At 54.5% G+C, this 20,429-nt stretch overlaps 3 protein-coding genes across 3 annotated transcripts; 2 read left to right on the top strand and 1 right to left on the bottom strand.

The window, feature by feature from the left end:
• Positions 1-12,771: 12,771 nt before the first annotated feature.
• On the top strand, positions 12,772-13,848 carry KRP23_4013 (bZIP transcription factor 1; the record flags this gene model as incomplete). Its single annotated transcript, XM_067888928.1, has 1 exon — positions 12,772-13,848. One exon carries the CDS (start codon positions 12,772-12,774, stop codon positions 13,846-13,848), a length of 1,077 nt encoding a protein of 358 aa, XP_067748131.1.
• A 352-nt stretch (positions 13,849-14,200) lies between these two features.
• Positions 14,201-15,406, bottom strand: KRP23_4014 (bZIP transcription factor 1; the record flags this gene model as incomplete). The annotated part of the gene is made up of 1 exon (XM_067888929.1): positions 14,201-15,406. The coding sequence occupies one exon, from the start codon at positions 15,404-15,406 to the stop codon at positions 14,201-14,203; it is 1,206 nt and encodes a 401-aa protein (XP_067748132.1).
• A 3,836-nt stretch (positions 15,407-19,242) lies between these two features.
• KRP23_4015 (bZIP transcription factor 1) lies at positions 19,243-20,319 on the top strand (the record flags this gene model as incomplete). Its single annotated transcript, XM_067888930.1, has 1 exon — positions 19,243-20,319. One exon carries the CDS (start codon positions 19,243-19,245, stop codon positions 20,317-20,319), a length of 1,077 nt encoding a protein of 358 aa, XP_067748133.1.
• Between the last annotated feature and the right edge of the window lie 110 nt (positions 20,320-20,429).

Raw genomic sequence — 20,429 nt, forward strand, 5'->3', positions numbered from 1 at the left:
ATGCGCTTGCACCCAACGTTTTACGTTGGACGACTGAAGCCGTACGTGCAGCACGAGTCACCTACGTCTGGTGACTCGCCAAAGCGCTCTCGAGCGCGGCGACGCGCTTCGAGACACCGGAGAGCCTCGTCCCGACCTCGACCTTTACGTTCGAGGTCGTCTGCGCAACCTCCGCGAGCTGAGCCTTTAACAAGCTCAGCTCCTGACGCAGAGCAGCGAACTGCGACGCTTGGAGACGCTCAACAGCCTCCAAGCGAGACTCAAGGTTTGGTTGACCAAACCCGGGGCGTCTTCCCGCCCCCCCCACCCCCGTTGCGAGACGCACGCGGGGCAACTCGCTGGATCGTCCAGCGAATTGTTGGTCATCGGAACCAGACCCAAGGTCCGGTTCATTTTCGTATTCGTTGGAGAGGATTTCCTCCCCAACACGATACGTGGGAATCACGGAATGTCCTGATGGAGGACATTCCGGAAATGGTGACGGCGTACGAAGGCCGCCACCGCCACCTCCGCCGAAGGGCGTAAAACTTGGGCGAGCGCTTTAGTCGCCTACAGCACTCGAATAAGTGCTGCGAATATCCGCAGCACTAGAAGACACCTGCGCCTGAAAACTAGCGCGCAGGGTCTTGAGGTCGTCAGGTACACACATGGACGTGTACCCGTTGACGTCCCGCTCGGTGATGCGTACTGCTCCGGGGTAGCAGTACTCACAAGCAGTGTCATAAGGCACTGCGCAAGGAAGTCCAATACCGACTGCACCATGGTGCAGTCGTTCAAGTTTACCACGCTTCGAGAATTTCTCGTAGCGCTCCCGCGCTTGGCTAATTCGGTCAGGATAGCCAGCGGGGTTCTTGTTGAAGTTTTCAACAAAGGCACTCCAACTTTGACAAAGTGCCTGCCACTCGGGCACTTTGCTTCTGCGAGAAGTCTTCTTGCTCGCAAACCATCGGAGCTCATGGAAGAGCCCGATGTAGTAGTCGCGCCTTTGATTCGTTAACGGATCAAAGTGTACTCGCTTCGCGACGTCATCGTCAACGATGGCGTTGCACGAATACAGCGCGTATAGATTCGGTGGCGCGGTCGCACCGAATCGGCTGTCGATCTCAGACTGAGACGGCATCCACGGCTCGCGCACTGGCTCAGTGTGCGAGGCCGCAACAACAGCGGATGGAGTGGAGTCATCCCCATCCCGCGGAGTCGTTAAGGCTCCAGCGGCAGCGAGCGGTGTTCCACTGCCGCTGCGCGAACGCTTCGAGCTCGAAGCGTTCGGGTCGTCCTCGCGTGGACGACGCAGACCCACATTGGGGTCTTTGTGGGCCGGAGACAAGGTATCCTTGTCTCCTTCGAGTTCCCCCTCCTCGACTTCGCTTCCGTAGTCGAGGGGAACTCCCTCTCCACCCGGAGAGTAGATACCCACTCCGGTTTCGACAGCAATGATCTTGCCTGTCTTGTTTCGGATGGCATGTTTCTCATGCCATCTTGAGTGGTATCCAGCAACAGAGAGGCGACTCTCTGTTGCCGCGCTTGTCGGCATCGCCGTCGAGGCGATGCCAATAGCGGTCGTGGCTGAGGCAGCGGCCGTCGTCGCCTTGGAGGCGACGACAGCACTTGCTGTTGCCGAAGCGGCCGGCGTCTTGGACGAAGACGTCGTTGGCGTGCTCATTGGGAATGAGCACGTGTTCTCCCGAAGAAAATACGGATTGACGTGTCGAGACCGGCACGTCAAATCCTAACGGGGGGATGGTGTAGCGGGGCTACACATTCGGTTCACCTCCTACCTTAGTGCAACATGCACTAAGGCATACATTCAGGTGACCACCACAGGGTGGTCCACATTCATAGCAAAAGCATATGGCTGGTAGAAAGTAACACCTTTCTACCAATGAGAGTCATTCAATAGATAGGGGTTCTGCCAGCCATCCAATGGCAGAACCTCTCATTAGAAATATCAGTTTTAGGAGGAAACCCCATTTACAATCAATACAGTTCTCATTTACCACCAAAGCTTCCGTTTGGTTCATTTATCTAGGTTTAAGTATACTTGTGGATACAAGTATACTGAACTTAAGTAAACTACTCCTACGCTTCCTCCTACACGTGCGCACACGTGTAAGCATAAGTAGTGGGTCTAAGCAGACCCATTACATGTTCCATCAACCCGTGCTACTAACGTAAATCTGGACGCCATGTCTGTCCTGGAGGCTTTCGATCTGCTTCCAAATATGCTTGCCGAACCCGTGTCTCAGCTCCACGTTATTGACTTGCGTCGGCGCGACCTTCGACGGGCGACCCTTCAGTATCAAAAACGGCGTCCGCTTCTCGCCGAAAGAGGGCCCAATCAGCATGCACGTTGTAATGGGTCTGCTTAGACCCACTACTTAAGCTTACACGTGCACGCACGTGTAGGAGGAAGGGTAAGAGTATTTAACTTAGGTTCAGTATACTTAAACTTAGATAAAGAGACCGAACGATAGCTTTGGTGCTAAATGAGAACTGTATTGATTGTAAATGGGGTTTCCTCCTAAAAATGATATTTCTAATGAGAGGTTCTACCATTGGATGGCTGGCAGAACCCCTATCTATTGAATGACTCTCATTGGTAGAAAGATGTTGCTTTCTACCAGCCATATGCTTTTGCTATGAATGTAAACCACTCTGTGGAGTGGTCAACCTGAATGTATCCATTAGTGCATGTTGCACTAAGGTAGGAGGTGAACCGACTGTGTAGCCCCGCTACACCATCCCCCCGTTAGGATTTGACGTGCCGGTCTCGACACGTCAATTCGTATTTTCTTCGGGAGAACACGTGCTCATTCCCAATGAGCACGCCAACGACGTCTTCGTCCAAGACGCCGGCCGCTTCGGCAGCAGCAAGTGTGTGCTGTCGTCGCCCCAATGGCGATGACGGCCGCTGCCTCAGCCACGACCGCTATTGCCATCACCCCGACGGCGATGACGACAAGCGCGGCAACAGAGAGTCGTCTCTCTGTTGCTAGATACCACTCGAAATGGCAAGAGAAACATGCCATTCGAACAAGACAGGCAAGATCATTGCTGTCGAGACTGGCGTGGGCATCTACTCTCCGGGTGGAGAGGGAGTTCCCCTCGACTATGGTAGCGAAGTCGAGGAGGGGGAACTCGAAGGAGACAAGGATACCTTGTCTCCGGCCCACAAAGACTCCAATGTGGGTCTGCGTCGCTCACGCGAGGACGACTCGAACGCTTCGGGCTCGAAGCGTTCGCGCAGCGGTAGTGGAACACCGCTCGCTGTCGCTGGAGCTTTAACGAATCCGCGGAGTGAAGACGACTCCACTCCGTCCGTTGTTCCTGCGGCTTCGCGCACTGGTTCAGTGCGCGATCTGTGGATGCCGTCTCAGTTTGAGATCAGCAGCCGATTCGGTGCGACTGTGCCACCGAATCTGTACGCGCTGTACTCGTGCAACACCATCGTTGACGATGACGTCGCGAAGGGGTTTCACTTTGACCCGATGACGGACCAAAGGCGCGACTACTACATCAGGTTCTTCCATGAACTCCGATGGTTTGCGAGCAAGAAAACTTCTCGCAGAAGCAAATTGCCCGAGTGGCAGGGACTTTGTCAGAGTTGGAGTGCCTTTGTTGAAAACTTCAACAAGAACCCCGCTGGCTATCCTGATCGAATTAGCCAAGCGCGGGAGCGCTACGAGAAATTCTCGAAGCGTGGTAAACTTGAACGACTGCACCATCGTGCAGTCGGTATTGGACTTCCTTGCGCAGTGCCTTACGACACTGTTTGTGAGTGCTGCCACCCCGGGGCAGTACGCATCACCGAGCGGGACGTCAACGGGTACACGTCCATGTGTGTACCTGACGACCTCAAGACCCTGCGCGCTAGTTTTCAGGCGCAGGTGTCTTCTAGTGCTGCGGATGTTTGCAGCACTTATTCGAGTGCTGTAGGCGACTAAAGCGCTCGTCCAAGTTTTACGCCCTTCAGCGGAAGTGGCGACCTTCGTACGGTCACCATTTCCGGAATGTCCTCCATCAGGGCATTCCGTGATTCTCACGTATCGTGTTGGGGAGGAAATCCTCTCCAACGAATACGAAAATGAACCGGACCTCGGGTCCGGTTCCGATGTCCAACAATTCGCTGGGTGATCCAGCGAGTTGCCCCGCGTGCGTCTCGCAACGGGGGTGGAGGTGGCGGGAAGACGCCCCGGGTTTGGTCAACCCGACCTTGAGTCTCGCCTGGAGGCTGTTGAACGCCTCCAAGCGTCGCAGTTCGCTGCTCTGCGTCAGGAGCTGAGCTGGTTGAAGGCTCAGCTCGCGGAGGTTGCGCAGACGACCTCGAACGTAAAGGTCGAGGTCGGGACGAGGCTCTCTGGCGCCTTGAAGTGCGTCGCCACGCTCGAGAACGCGTTGGCGAGTCACCCGACGTAGGTGACTCGTGTTGCACGTACGGCTTCAGTCGCCCAACGCAAAACGTTGGGTGCAGGCGCATGCTGGACGGTGTACGCGTTGCCATGCTTTGCCAACACGGTGCATGGCCCAATGAAGCGCGGAGCAAGCAAGCTTGCTCCGAAATCGGAAACTGCATGTTTAGCTAGGTTCTGCTTAGCTAACAGAACTAATGAACCCACTTTGAACTCATTTATGTGTTCCTCTGCCAGTGTTGTCGGCGTTCAGCTTCTGTCGACCGACAGAAGCTGCTATTGCGTCCTGGACAAATCGAATGACGGCTTGTCGGCGCTGGACAAAGTCCATTGCATCCGAGCTGAACCCCTGGTTCAGTTCGTGCTCCTTGTTCGCAGCAGGCCCGGCCTGCGCGTGATGTTCGTTGTCGCTTGAAGTGTCTACGACGGGCGTAGACACTGTGTTCCCGTTGTCGATACTGCGCGCAGTACGTACGCGAGTCGTCACAGCTGATACATTGCTCATATCAGCGTGCTTATCCGGTTCTTTGGAATTAACCGGATATCATCCCCCACTTAAGGAAGGAGCTACCGCACCGAGTACGCTCGGTACGCGTGGATGCCTCATGGCGTTCTCGTAGAACGGCATGTGTCCTGTCGAGACATGCACCGAGTTGTTGATGGCGAACTTCGCCATCGGCAAGCAGTCGCTCCATTGATGGAACGAGTGCGCGTAGCTCTTCACGGTGTCAACCAACACGCGGTTGACACGCTCGGTTTGTCCGTCGGTCTGCGGGTGGTCCACAGTCGACATGGACAACTGCGTCTCAAGAAGTGTAAACACTTCTTGCCAGAATCGCGCTGTAAAGCACGGATCTCGATCCGACACAATGTCGATGGGCACGCCATGGTGTCTAAACACCAGGTCAACAAACAGACATGCCGTCTGTTTGGCTGTCACCTCGGCTAGCACTGCAGCAAGATGTACCATCTTGCTGAAGCGGTCAACAAAGACCACTATACCAGTCCTCCGCTTGTTGTCTTGCGGAAGACCAAAAACAAAGTCCATTGAAATGGACTGCCAGCACTCCGACGGAGTCGGTAGTGATTGAAGCGGAGCCTGCGAGTAGGGCACAGGCTTCACGCGCTGGCATACCTCGCAAGCACGAATGTACTTGCGTACCCACTTGTACTGGTGACTCCAATAGAAGTCACGCGTGAGAAGCAAATATGTCTTCTCACGGCCAGGATGTCCCGATATCGGGGCATCGTGGTACTCGTACGTGATCTTGAGGTTCAACTCATGATCATCCGGCACGACAATGCGATCTGCGTTGTCGTCGACTGCGCTGTAAAGCAGCAGACCATTGTGTGCACGATAACGGTGTACACGGGCACGAAGGTGTTTGGCCAGCTTCTGACGAGACTTGTCAGAAGGTGTGGAGAAGTACTCCACCAATTGCTTCGCATCCGCATCATGTGCGTATGCGGCCTTCACTTCGTCCAGCAAGGACGACGAGGGTGTAGTCGTCCTGACGACGCCAACTGCGTTGGCGTCGGCCTCTTGCACCGCATAATCTGGTCGACGCGAAAGCGCGTCGGCCACGACATTCAACCTTCCAGGTTTGTACTCAACCTGGAAGTTGTATTCAGCAAAGAATGACAGCCACCGTGCCATTCTTTGTGATATGTGCGGCGACTTGATCGCCGTACGCAACGATGCGTGGTCGGTGTAGACCACGAATGGTCTACTCCCAAGTAGATACACTCGGAACTTTGCGAGTGCATACTTCATGGCAAGGAGTTCCTTGTCATGTACCGGGTAATTGCGCTCAGCTGGCTTCAGCTGACGCGATTGGTAGTAAACCACTCGATCACGACCTTCGTGATCGAGTTGCATCAGTGCGCGTCCGATCGCGAAATCGGATGCATCACACACAACGTGGAATGGGCGATCTTGGTCGGCCACCGCCAAGATCGGCGCCTCAGTCAAGCCCTACTTGACTGCTTCAAAGGCCTGCTGACAATCAGCAGTCCATTCCCATGGAGATTCTTTCTTCAAGAGTTGGGACAGCGGGCGAATCTTGCCCGCGTAGGCTCACGTATACGTGGCGAGTCCAAGGAACTGCTGCAGTTCCTTTATGTTTGAAGGCGTAGGCCATTCATTGATCACTCTGACCTTTCCTGGGTCAGGGTGCACGCCGTTCTCCCCCACGAGACACCCAAGCACGGGTATCTCGGTTGCCCCGAAGATACACTTCTTCAGGTTTGCATAGAGCTTGTGCTTTCGCATGAGCTCAAGCAACTTGCGGAGATGCTCTGTATGCATCTCCACATCCGACCTCCCATTCACAGCCCGGCTGTGAATGAACACATCATCGAAATAGCTCGGTGTGAAGTTGCGCACCGAGCGCAACACGTGCGTGACGCATCTGTTGAACGTCGCTGGGGCGTCCTTCAGCCCCTGTGGCATTACGAGCTACTCCCAGAGCATGCCGCTCGGAGTGCTTACCGCCGTGAGAGGGATATCACTCTCACGCATGAGGATCTGATAGAATCCGTCTCTCAGATCCAGAGTACTGAAGATAGTACTCGAGGTCATCGAATCGATGATCACATCTTTTCGAGGTATCGGCGTTTGCGCCGGTACCGTCGCGTCGTTTAGCTTGTTATAAGCATGAACGATGCGCCACCCGCCCTGTGGTTTCTTCACACAGAACGTGGGCACGCTGTGCGGAGACTGCGATTCCCGCACTTGTCCTGCCTTTCGAACTTGAGGGTAGACCATTCGTGGTCTACACCGACCACGCATCGTTGCGTACGGCGATTAAGTCACCGCACATGTCCCAAAGAATGGCACGGTGGCTGTCATTCTTTGCGGAATACAACTTCCAGGTTGAGTACAAACCTGGAAGGTTGAATGTCGTGGCCGATGCACTTTCGTGTTGACCGGATTATGCGGTTCACGAAGTAGACGCTAACGCAGTTGGCGTCGTCAGGACGACTATTCCCTCGTCGTCCTTGTTGGATGACGTGAAGGCCGCATACGCGCATGATGCGGACGCGAAGCAGTTGTTGGAGTACTTCTCCACCCTTCTGACAAGTCTCGTCAGAAGCTGGCCAAACACCTTCGTGCTCGTGTACACCGTTATCGTGCACACAATGGTCTGCTGCTTTACAGCGCAGTCGACGACAACGCAGATCGCATTGTCGTGCCGGATGATCATGAGTTGAACCTCAAGATCACGTACGAGTACCACGATGCCCCGATATCGGGACATCCTGGCCGTGAGAAGACATATTTGCTTCTCACGCGTGACTTCTATTGGAGTCACCAGTACAAGTGGGTACGCAAGTACATTCGTGCTTGCGAGGTATGCCAGCGCGTGAAGCCTGTGCCCTACTCGCAGGCTCCGCTTCAATCACTACCGACTCCGTCGGAGTGCTGGCAGTCCATTTCAATGGACTTTGTTTTTGGTCTTCCGCAAGACAACAAGCGGAGGACTGGTATAGTGGTCTTTGTTGACCGCTTCAGCAAGATGGTACATCTTGCTGCAGTGCTAGCCGAGGTGACAGCCAAACAGACGGCATGTCTGTTTGTTGACCTGGTGTTTAGACACCATGGCGTGCCCATCGACATTGTGTCGGATCGAGATCCGTGCTTTACAGCGCGATTCTGGCAAGAAGTGTTTACACTTCTTGAGACGCAGTTGTCCATGTCGACTGTGGACCACCCGCAGACCGACGGACAAACCGAGCGTGTCAACCGCGTGTTGGTTGACACCGTGAAGAGCTACGCGCACTCGTTCCATCAATGGAGCGACTGCTTGCCGATGGCGAAGTTCGCCATCAACAACTCGGTGCATGTCTCGACAGGACACATGCCGTTCTACGAGAACGCCATGAGGCATCCACGCGTACCGAGCGTACTCGGTGCGGTAGCTCCTTCCTTAAGTGGGGGATGATATCCGGTTAATTCCAAAGAACCGGATAAGCACGCTGATATGAGCAATGTATCAGCTGTGACGACTCGCGTACGTACTGCGCGCAGTATCGACAACGGGAACACAGTGTCTACGCCCGTCGTAGACACTTCAAGCGACAACGAACATCACGCGCAGGCCGGGCCTGCTGCGAACAAGGAGCACGAACTGAACCAGGGGTTCAGCTCGGATGCAATGGACTTTGTCCAGCGCCGACAAGCCGTCATTCGATTTGTCCAGGACGCAATAGCAGCTTCTGTCGGTCGACAGAAGCTGAACGCCGACAACACTGGCAGAGGAACACATAAATGAGTTCAAAGTGGGTTCATTAGTTCTGTTAGCTAAGCAGAACCTAGCTAAACATGCAGTTTCCGATTTCGGAGCAAGCTTGCTTGCTCCGCGCTTCATTGGGCCATGCACCGTGTTGGCAAAGCATGGCAACGCGTACACCGTCCAGCATGCGCCTGCACCCAACGTTTTGCGTTGGGCGACTGAAGCCGTACGTGCAACACGAGTCACCTACGTCGGGTGACTCGCCAACGCGTTCTCGAGCGTGGCGACGCACTTCAAGGCGCCAGAGAGCCTCGTCCCGACCTCGACCTTTACGTTCGAGGTCGTCTGCGCAACCTCCGCGAGCTGAGCCTTCAACCAGCTCAGCTCCTGACGCAGAGCAGCGAACTGCGACGCTTGGAGGCGTTCAACAGCCTCCAGGCGAGACTCAAGGTCGGGTTGACCAAACCCGGGGCGTCTTCCCGCCACCTCCACCCCCGTTGCGAGACGCACGCGGGGCAACTCGCTGGATCACCCAGCGAATTGTTGGACATCGGAACCGGACCCGAGGTCCGGTTCATTTTCGTATTCGTTGGAGAGGATTTCCTCCCCAACACGATACGTGAGAATCACGGAATGCCCTGATGGAGGACATTCCGGAAATGGTGACCGTACGAAGGTCGCCACTTCCGCTGAAGGGCGTAAAACTTGGACGAGCGCTTTAGTCGCCTACAGCACTCGAATAAGTGCTGCAAACATCCGCAGCACTAGAAGACACCTGCGCCTGAAAACTAGCGCGCAGGGTCTTGAGGTCGTCAGGTACACACATGGACGTGTACCCGTTGACGTCCCGCTCGGTGATGCGTACTGCCCCGGGGTGGCAGCACTCACAAACAGTGTCGTAAGGCACTGCGCAAGGAAGTCCAATACCGACTGCACGATGGTGCAGTCGTTCAAGTTTACCACGCTTCGAGAATTTCTCGTAGCGCTCCCGCGCTTGGCTAATTCGGTCAGGATAGCCAGCGGGGTTCTTGTTGAAGTTTTCAACAAAGGCACTCCAACTCTGACAAAGTCCCTGCCACTCGGGCAATTTGCTTCTGCGAGAAGTTTTCTTGCTCGCAAACCATCGGAGTTCATGGAAGAACCTGATGTAGTAGTCGCGCCTTTGGTCCGTCATCGGGTCAAAGTGAAACCCCTTCGCGACGTCATCGTCAACGATGGTGTTGCACGAGTACAGCGCGTACAGATTCGGTGGCACAGTCGCACCGAATCGGCTGCTGATCTCAAACTGAGACGGCATCCACAGATCGCGCACTGAACCAGTGCGCGAAGCCGCAGGAACAACGGACGGAGTGGAGTCGTCTTCACTCCGCGGATTCGTTAAAGCTCCAGCGACAGCGAGCGGTGTTCCACTACCGCTGCGCGAACGCTTCGAGCCCGAAGCGTTCGAGTCGTCCTCGCGTGAGCGACGCAGACCCACATTGGAGTCTTTGTGGGCCGGAGACAAGGTATCCTTGTCTCCTTCGAGTTCCCCCTCCTCGACTTCGCTACCATAGTCGAGGGGAACTCCCTCTCCACCCGGAGAGTAGATGCCCACGCCAGTCTCGACAGCAATGATCTTGCCTGTCTTGTTCGAATGGCATGTTTCTCTTGCCATTTCGAGTGGTATCTAGCAACAGAGAGACGACTCTCTGTTGCCGCGCTTGTCGTCATCGCCGTCGGGGTGATGGCAATAGCGGTCGTGGCTGAGGCAGCGGCCGTCATCGCCATTGGGGCGACGACAGCACACACTTGCTGCTGCCGAAGCAGCCGGCGTCTTAGTTGAAGACGTTGTTGGCGTGCTCATTGAGAATGAGCACGTGTTCTCCCGAAGGAAATCTGGATTGACGTGTCGAGACCGGCACGTCAAATCCTAACGGGGGGATGGTGTAGCGGGGCTACACAGTCGGTCACCTCCTACCTTAGTGCAACATGCACTAATGGATACATTCAGGTTGACCACTCCACAGAGTGGTTTACATTCATAGCAAAAGCATATGGCTGGTAGAAAGCAACATATTTCTACCAATGAGAGTCATTCAATAGATAGGGGTTCTGCCAGCCATCCAATGGTAGAACCTCTCATTAGAAATATCATTTTTAGGAGGAAACCCCATTTACAATCAATACAGTTCTCATTTAGCACCAAAGCTATCGTTCGGTCTCTTTATCTAAGTTTAAGTATACTGAACCTAAGTTAAATACTCTTACCCTTCCTCCTACACGTGCGTGCACGTGTAAGCTTAAGTAGTGGGTCTAAGCAGACCTATTACAGGATCAACCTGCACCCTGTGACCCCTCAATCCATGCCGACGATGGAGGTAGCAGCAGTCATTGTGGCGCGATGGAAGATAAGCGCCAACAAGAAGCTGATACGGAGCAGGGCGAGAGTGACAAGGATTGGCTTCTTCGTTGGTGGTTCCCGCGGCAACTCCGGAGCAGGAGGCAATGTAAGCGCGGTGATTGAATGCGGTGGCGCAGAAGCAGCGACCAGGATAGTCTGGGCGGCGTCAACGGCGTTAGGACTACCGGATACGACCAACAATGTGGCGGAATTCATCGGTCTCCACCGTCTTCTGGCCCAAGCGATGGAACAGGATTGACGGAGTTTGGATGTGGTAGGTGACAGCGCGCTCATACTGGGGATGAACAAGAAGCCTCCCAAAGCCAGGTGACTACAACATTGGTACAGAGTAACACGAATACTGGCGGACTTGTGCACAGTCACCAGTTGAAGACAGTATTATCGACAACATATAAGATGGCGGATTGGCTGGCCAATCTCTCTATGGGTACAGAACGCAGCTCAGCATCGACACACGTACCAGAGGAGGAGCGGCACCGCGTAGTGGATGGATTACGGACAATGATAGACGCAGACATGCGCCGGTGGACAGAGGAGCACGAGGCGGGTAGCGGTTAAAGGTGGAGAAGGCATCTCAAGTGACGGGGGGCCATTCCCAATGAACAAGAAATTACAGTATCGGCGCAGAAGAGGACTGGCCGGCACAACCTGGTTGTATTAGTACGACATCCAGGAATGGCTATTAGAGTTCGGCGACGTAAGGAGCACGTAACACAATATACCTGGACGAAATTCTCTCGACGGGTGGCAGAATGACGACTGGCTGTGAAATCTGCAAATAAAAACTGCAAGTTCTTTTAAATTACAGCCATGGCCCAACATGGTTTGAAACGTGAATAAAACAAATTCGGAAAATCATTGACTGTACGTAGATTCCCCGACTCTTTTTTTAGTATCTTGGAATTTCGTTCAAGTATTGTGCGTTCTACTCAAAATTTCCATGCGCAGTTCTTCCAATGAATCACCTCGCAATCGCGCAAGCTTCTATACGAGTCGAGTATGATTGAAAGTGCCTACCACCTGACACGGTAAAAAAAAAGAGTGAAAGTGACTACACGTTAGATAACATTTGCTCGAGGCTTTATCCGTGCACGATGTGGACGCTAACCACGCGTTGCAGCACTCGAAGTCACTGAATTGCACGAATCCTTTCACTTTAACTTGTGGTCGCTTCTTCAACATCTATTACCAGACGGGTCCTTGGTGAAGTCGGTGTCCTCGTACAAACTGTGTTGTGGCTTCAGAATCGCCATCAGTTGACAGCCGAGGCGTTGGAGTCGTCGGTACCCGCGTGGTTGGGTCGATGGAGTTTGGGTTGTGGACGTCTGTGTCGTCGGGTAGATGATATCGGAGCTGTCATGACGCTCAAATTCACCGCCTACAGTACTGGATACTTGAATAAACTTTGAACAGCTTTGGTCAATCACCGTTCGTGATGCAGTTGGTGGCGCATCGGTGGGGGTTTCTCAACGGTAGTGATCAGCTCGTTGAGAGATGCTGCGATCCTCAGCCCTAGACGCACAAATCAGCAATGATTTCGTCGCCGTAACTGGGCCATCAACACCTCTTGTAAACACGGAGGTTGCCTCAATCCAGTGATCAACGTCTCTCACCCCGTGTGCCTCTCATTCCTCGTTTGGCCGTCTCATCACCAGCGCAGTCAAGAGTACGCATGCAGACCATTCCAACCCCTTCTGCCTCCGCCGCCTTCAGGCCACGACGATCCATGCACACCAGGCCGATGCTTAGCTCTGAGATCGTCCGTCCAGTCTTCCGACGACAAGGGAAGGAAGACACAATCGACAATGACAGCACCTACATCGAGACCCCACAGCCGTTAGAACGACGCCTTTTCTCGCACGCAGTGCCAAGCTTGGCCGCGCTTGCGCCTCGTTCGTCACGAGTCTACTCGCCTCCTGTCGCTGAAGAGAACTATCAACCAGAGCCTCAAATGGTATCCACCTCGACAGCATTCGACAGCACCCTCAACCTCGTGATTCACCGTGCAGGCAGACAGTCCCGCAAGTGGGAGTCGAAACGCATCCGTTTCAAGAGCGAGCGACGTCGAGAGCAGTGCCGCGCCAACCAGGCTCGCTACAGACAGAGACGACTCAACCATACCATGACGATCAAACACGACGTACAGAAACTGCGTGCCGACATCCCCGTGCTTGAGCTGCAGCGCAATCGGCTGCAGTACGGTGACCAACAGGGTGTCTGGAACGTGGTGGCGGAGTACTTCCGCAACTTCCGTTTCGGTGTTCCGATAACTCTGTCTGAGACGTCTGCCGACGAGGAGGCATGCAACACACTCAAGCTACCCGAGTACGCCGACAACGCAGAGGCGAAGCACCAGCTCGCGTTCTTGCGCTCTTGCATGGCAGAAGATGTCAGTCTGGGGGAGCGCTGCGGTGTCGAGACGCTCATGCAGCAGTGGCAAGCATACTCGCTGAGCTTCAAGAACCTCCACTTTGAATTGAAGCGCATTGAACGCACCAGCCGTCAGTTCGTACACGCGGTGGCGAAGATGACCGTGACCGTGTCGGAGACTACCTTCAAGAGCCTGTTTCCGCATGTGAACTCTGCGTCTCTGCGGACAAGATTGGTGGGACAGCGCCTTGAGCTTCCATGCACTCTCTGCTTTGAATGGGACGAGTCCGCCGGCCGCGTCTCGCGCCTGGAGACGACAGTGAATTTCATGGCACCGCTGTTGAAAGCGTTAGGAGATGTGTCTGACGTGGCGTTGCTGCTGGAGAGCGCTAGGATCACGCGCGACGGTGCCGTCGGAATCCGAGACGCCTAGGAGCGGATGCAGCAGAGGGTCGTGTGACGTAGCAAAATAGTAGTGTAGACCGAAAAGGGAATACATGAATATCCAGAACTTATCTTTCTTCTGGTAGGCTGTGTGTGCTAAGCTCAACCCGTGGCGGTTATACCAGACGAGTATCCCACATCAGACACGGGATACAGGCAATAGCGCAAACTGACTTTTGCTGCTGAGTGCGTATACGACTCGTTTTGTTTTGCTTTCCAGTGATGTGCATCGATGTCACTTAGTAGTAGCTTGTCGAACGACTCCCTGTGGCCACTCCATTCTTTGGGACAAGGAACTGACCGCCGAATGTCTTGCCAACCTCAGTAGCCTCTCATCTTGTTCAATCGGCCCGGATGCCAACAGAGCCATCACGCGTAATCCGTGCGCCTCCCAGCACCATCGCTACGTCGGACAGATTGCCCAGCACCTCCATCAACGGCTTCATGAAGTTCACCGTCGTCTCTAGCAGCACCACACGGCAGATCGAAGCGTCCCACTCGAAGCAGAGCGAGCACGGCAGAAGTAGGCGCTGTCCTATCATCCTCGAGCGCAGCGATGCAGCTTTGGCCGCTTCAACCTCACCCTGGATTGCACCTCGGTGCAACAGGTGGGGAAATACGCCTCGCAACGTCTCCTCCGACACCGTCACGTTCAGAACCGCTGTCACACCCACGAATTGGTTGTTCGTGCGCTCGATGCGCTCAAGCCGGAAGTACAGGTTCTGGAAGCTCAACGAGTACAACACCCATTGCTTCATGAGCGTCTCCACGCCACTCCGTTCGCCCAGCATGACGTTATCCGTCATGGAGGAGCGCAAGAACGCGAGTTGGCGCTTTGTCTCTGCGTTTTCGCGGTACTTGATCTCGTTGATAGACCTGTGGGCCCTCCCTTCCAAGGTCTCAGGCAGAGTCATCAGAGCGCCGAAACGGAAGGTGTGGAAGTACTCCACCACCACGTTCCAGACGTCGTGGTTCCCGCCGTATTGCAATCGATTGCGCTGCAGTTCAAGCACGGGGATATTGGCACGCAACGTCAGGACAGTGTGTTCGAGCGTCTTGTTGTACACAAGCTGCTTCTGTCTGTAGCGAGCTTGGTTGGCGCGGCACTGCTGTCGACGTCGCGCAGTTTGGAGTCGGATACGTTTGGGCCATTGTAGAAATGGTTCCATCTCCGTGTTGCTTGCTTGCTGACTGGCGCAGGTGGGGACCACGTCGTCGGAGCTAGTTGGTCGGTATCGGAGCGGGTCGAAAGCGGGGACGCTAGCACGGTATTGAGGGGCTACTTCGGGCTCCTGCTGTCGGTAGCCGCCCAACCCAGACGATCGGGAAGAGTGAGATTTCGACCTGAACGAGGCAGCCGTGGGTTGAGGAGAGAACCCGAGAAAGCGTTGCTGCGTGGCCTTCTGGGTGTCCCTATCGGTCGTGTCCATCCTGGCAGACACTCGCTGAAGGACTGGACGGACGATCTCGGAGCTCAGCGTCGGTCGGTACACGGGTTGTCTTGGTCCGAACCCGTCGGAAACAGAAGGCATCCTAGTGGCTTGCATTGAATAACGAGAGCTGACTGAGACCAAAGCGCCTGACGTCGATAGCTTGCTTCCTTGTGGGCGTTGTGGCGAGACGATGAATGAGGAGGCGAAGATAACTGAGCCCCGCGTCCGGTGATGCGATGCAAAAGCATGTACTGTACAGTGTGCAGCAGTGTTAACAGCCTGGTGGGCTTCGTGGACACGATGGTGATGACGGGACACGAACAGAGCCTCATTCTTTGCCGATTTGGTGCAAGGGAGCGTACGATCGGCTCTTATCCATGCGGACCGTAGTTGGATGCATGTATTGGTTCAGTGCATACCGTATGCTGCGTGGTGCAACCAACTTTTTCTTGCCGAGAACCAAGTCATGTATTACAGTAGCTGATAGCGCTATAATAGCTGGGTGGATGTGGTGGGCTGGATCGGTGGTACGATCCTTGATCACGTGGTACCATTGTCAGGTAGACCATTGTTCATGCGCTTCTGGACAAGAGACACCATATCGCAAATGTGTATTATCGTTGACGAGCCTCTTTCCGAATCAACGATCGCCTCGATGCTGCATACTGGATCACGCGAAGGTTGGAGCTGTGCATGTACCGGTAGTCTCTCCGATAGGAGTCAGGATTTGCGCGGTTTCCAAGGAAGACTGTCTCGTAATCCACAAGGCGGAGAGAGAAGCTGTCCACTATACTGAGGCTGTGAGCACCAAGTCACTACAACAGCAGGCTCAGCCACGAGCTTCTTCGCTACTACCTTGTACGTGTACGTGTACGTGTATAGGAAGTCGTCAGGCAAAATACGAAGTGGCATCATAAACACGCAAGCAACAACAACTCATACTCATGCACAGCGTGACGTGATGTACAGAAATCAATGGTACAGCATCACTGGTGCTTCGTGTACCAGTACCGCTCGCACGCAGGTGCAGTATGTTAATACCAGTGACAAATCAATGGATTCTGGACCACCTGCTGCATCGATTTCGTCGGTGCGGCAGCGTGATTGACACTGGGCTGTGTTGACGAGACAAAGTCTCTTCATCATGAAGTTCATGTGCCGTGTGCTCACGGGACACTAGCTGTGTCCCGTCAGCAGAGGTTGAGTGAACCTGACTGCAGTCTGAACTAGGTGCAGTATATGGAATACAAGTCGTGAATTGGCACTCAACCAAGTACTGTAGGCCCCGAGTAATGGGCTGCACCCACCACTTTCCAACGATTCTGTTGGACGGGTGGAGAAAGCTTGTGGTCACTACTGGTAGTAGTTCGCTCGGAGTAAGTTGGTTTGGGTCGTCTGCTGGGGCCCGGACAGCATGGCGAATATTGTCGCCAATACAGACGTGTCTCGAAGTAAGAAGGCAAGTCCCAATTAGTGGTGCCTATGGGCTACACCTTCTTGCTTTGAGAAATGTAAAACTTCGTCTCGCCTATCAAATGCGATGGGGTAATGAGAGCTTCCTCCAGCACGTAGCTAACATCTTCGAGATTGCCAAGCGTCCGAAGCAACGGTGACAGCAAGTCCATCGTACAGTCCAGTCGCGCCACACACCCAGCCGAATCGTCCCACAGGAAGCGCACCGAACATCGACAGTGGAGCCGTTGACCGAGAAGTCGAGAGCATATTGGTGAGTTGTCATGTAGTAGATGCGGGAACACGCACCGCAATGTATTTTGAGTGATGGTGAGGCTCAGCGAGGCCGAAGTGGCCATCCCTCCGCAGGGCTGCTGCTCCATCCGATTTAAGTGAAGCTGTAGGCTTCCAAAGTAGGAGGAGTAGCGTTGCCACTGCTCGATGAGTACGTCGACCCCGGATAACTCTCCAAACGCCACGTCAGTTGCCATTACCGCCCTCAAGAAGTACTCTTGCTCATGCAGATCGGCCGCCAACGGAGTCTCGGTAGCACGGCTCGGTTCCGCCCCGTGCATCGGCATGAGGAAACCGTAGCGGAGGAGGCGAAAGTACTCCACCACGACGTTCCAGACATTGGCTTTGGTCTTGATGCCGTAGCACAAAGTGCGTCGCTCGATCGTCAGTTTCTGGATCTCTTTACGGAGCTCGTCGACGCTGGCTTCGAGCTCTTGCACAACCCCTCGCTGTCTGTCACGATAGCGTGCTTGGTTGTTCCTGCACTGCTCCCGTCGTCGCTGCGTCTTAAGGCGAATGCGTTTGCGCTTGGGTTTCGCTTGCACCGGACTTGGCGTCGTTGGTGCTTCCATGCCGGCAGGGGATACAGACGACTGGGACCCTGCAAAGAGCTGAGAAAGGGGAACGAGCGCCGACATGAGCTCGGACCGAGTGTCCACCGGTTCCTGGGTGCTGCGCTTTTGCGTAAAAATGGCAGCGAGTCTTTGAGTGCAGTCGTGTGGCTGTCCGTCGTTGGTCGGTTGTCCGGGTGAAAGCAGTGATGAGAGTTTTAGTGTTCGTCGTGGACCGCTGGTCTTCAAAGTGTAGCCTTTGAAAGTGGCCATCTTCTCGCTGTCTGAAGGTCGCCTTTGGCGAAGACTCTGGTGCTCGATGTGGCTAGTTGGCGTCGCGCGGGGCTTCGTAGAAAACGGGAAGTGAGGGCCAACAGCACAACAGGTGATCAAATCCTGTGTCCGGTTTCAGAAATGCTACGTATCAGATACTAGTATCATTTACGAGAGGGTTGCCGTCAACATATCGTACATAGCAAGTATGTCGATTACTCCCCCAATGTTTTTTCCTACATCAAAAGTGCTCTGCTGCTCCGGTACGAGCTCAAGTGCAACCCCCGCACAGGTGAGATTGCCCTACACGTACCACGACAGCAAGGGCTATTAGCTCAGAGGGCTATTAGCTCTCCGTGCTGCTATTTTAAAAGAGCCTTGGTGCACCATAGATGAATACTGGAGGATTGCGTCGACTGAAATGGTTGACGCAAGTCAGCACTGTCACTGCGCCGACAGCCAATCATTCCGGAGCGCACCAGGCGATAGGGCCTTCCCTTACGAGCCGCGTCACGCTTGCCGCAGTAAACCGCTCAGCAATTACACACTTCCGCGGCGGTAGGTTGCAGCGACATGTATACTAGTAATACATGCAAGCCCAACGTCAGTTTGCGCAGAGTATAATAGACCGACCAGCTGACATAGCCGGTTGCGAAGTGCTGCGGACTCCTTGTTGATGCTGGTGATGTTCGACGTTACATAGCATTTACTCGAGGCTTTATCCGTGCACGATGTGGACGCTAACCACGCGTTGCAGCACTCGAAGTCACTGAATTGCACGAATCCTTTCACTTTAACTTGTGGTCGCTCCTTCAACATCTATTACCAGACGGGTCCTTGGTGAAGTCGGTGTCCTCGTACAAACTGTGTTGTGGCTTCAGAATCGCCATCAGTTGACAGCCGAGGCGTTGGAGTCGTCGGTACCCGCGTGGTTGGGTCGATGGAGTTTGGGTTGTGGACGTCTGTGTCGTCGGGTAGATGATATCGGAGCTGTCATGACGCTCAAATTCACCGCCTACAGTACTGGATACTTGAATAAACTTTGAACAGCTTTGGTCAATCACCGTTCGTGATGCAGTCGTTGGCGCATCGGTGGGGGTTTCTCAACGGTAGTGATCAGCTCGTTGAGAGATGCTGCGATCCTCAGCCCTAGACGCACCAAATCAGCAATGATTTCGTCGCCGTAACAGGGGCATCAACACCTCTTGTAAACACGGAGGTTGCCTCAATCCAGTGATCAACGTCTCTCACCCCGTGTGCCTCTCATTCCTCGTTTGGCCGTCTCATCAGTAAGTCGTCTCATCGCCAGCGCAGTCAAGAGTACGCATGCAGACCATTCCAACCCTTTCTGCCTCCGCCGCCTTCAGGCCACGACGATCCATGCACACCAGGCCGATGCTTAGCTCTGAGATCGTCCGTCCAGTCTTCCGACGACAAGGGAAGGAAGACACAATCGACAGTGACAGCACCTACATCGAGACCCCACAGCCGTTAGAACGACGCCTTTTCTCGCACGCAGTGCCAAGCTTGGCCGCGCTTGCGCCTCGTTCGTCACGAGTCTACTCGCCTCCTGTCGCTGAAGAGAACTATCAACCAGAGCCTCAAATGGTATCCACCTCGACAGCATTCGACAGCACCCTCAACCTCGTGATTCACCGTGCAGGCAGACAGTCCCGCAAGTGGGAGTCGAAAGTCATCCGATTCAAGAGCGAGCGACGCCGAGAGCAGTGCCGCGCCAACCAGGCTCGCTACAGACAGAGACGACTCAACCATACCATGACGATCAAACACGACGTACAGAAACTGCGTGCCGACATCCCCGTGCTTGAGCTGCAGCGCAAGCGGTTGCAGTACGGCGGCCAACAGGGTGTCTGGAACGTGGTGGCGGAGTACTTCCGCAACTTCCGTTTCGGTGTTCCGATAACTCTGTCTGAGACGTCTGCCGACGAGGAGGCATGCAACACACTCAAGCTACCCGAGTACGCCGACAACGCAGAGGCGAAGCACCAGCTCGCGTTCTTGCGCTCTTGCATGGCAGAAGATGTCAGTCTGGGGGAGCGCTGCGGTGTCGAGACGCTCATGCAGCAGTGGCAAGCATACTCGCTGAGCTTCAAGAACCTCCACTTTGAATTGAAGCGCATTGAACGCACCAGCCGTCAGTTCGTACACGCGGTGGCGAAGATGACCGTGACCGTGTCGGAGACTACCTTCAAGAGCCTGTTTCCGCATGTGAACTCTGCGTCTCTGCGGACAAGATTGGTGGGACAGCGCCTTGAGCTTCCATGCACTCTCTGCTTTGAATGGGACGAGTCCGCCGGCCGCGTTTCGCGCCTGGAGACGACAGTGAATTTCATGGCACCGCTGTTGAAAGCGTTAGGAGATGTGTCTGACGTGGCGTTGCTGCTGGAGAGCGCTAGGATCACGCGCGACGGTGCCGTCGGAATCCGAGACGCCTAGGAGCGGATGCAGCAGAGGGTCGTGTGACGTAGCAAAATAGTAGTGTAGACCGAAAAGGGAATACATGAATATCCAGAACTTATCTTTCTTCTGGTAGGCTGTGTGTGCTA

Source organism: Phytophthora ramorum, assembly GCF_020800215.1.
Source record: "Phytophthora ramorum isolate Pr-102 chromosome Unknown Phyram_PR-102_s0003, whole genome shotgun sequence".
NCBI lineage: Eukaryota > Oomycota > Peronosporomycetes > Peronosporales > Peronosporaceae > Phytophthora > Phytophthora ramorum.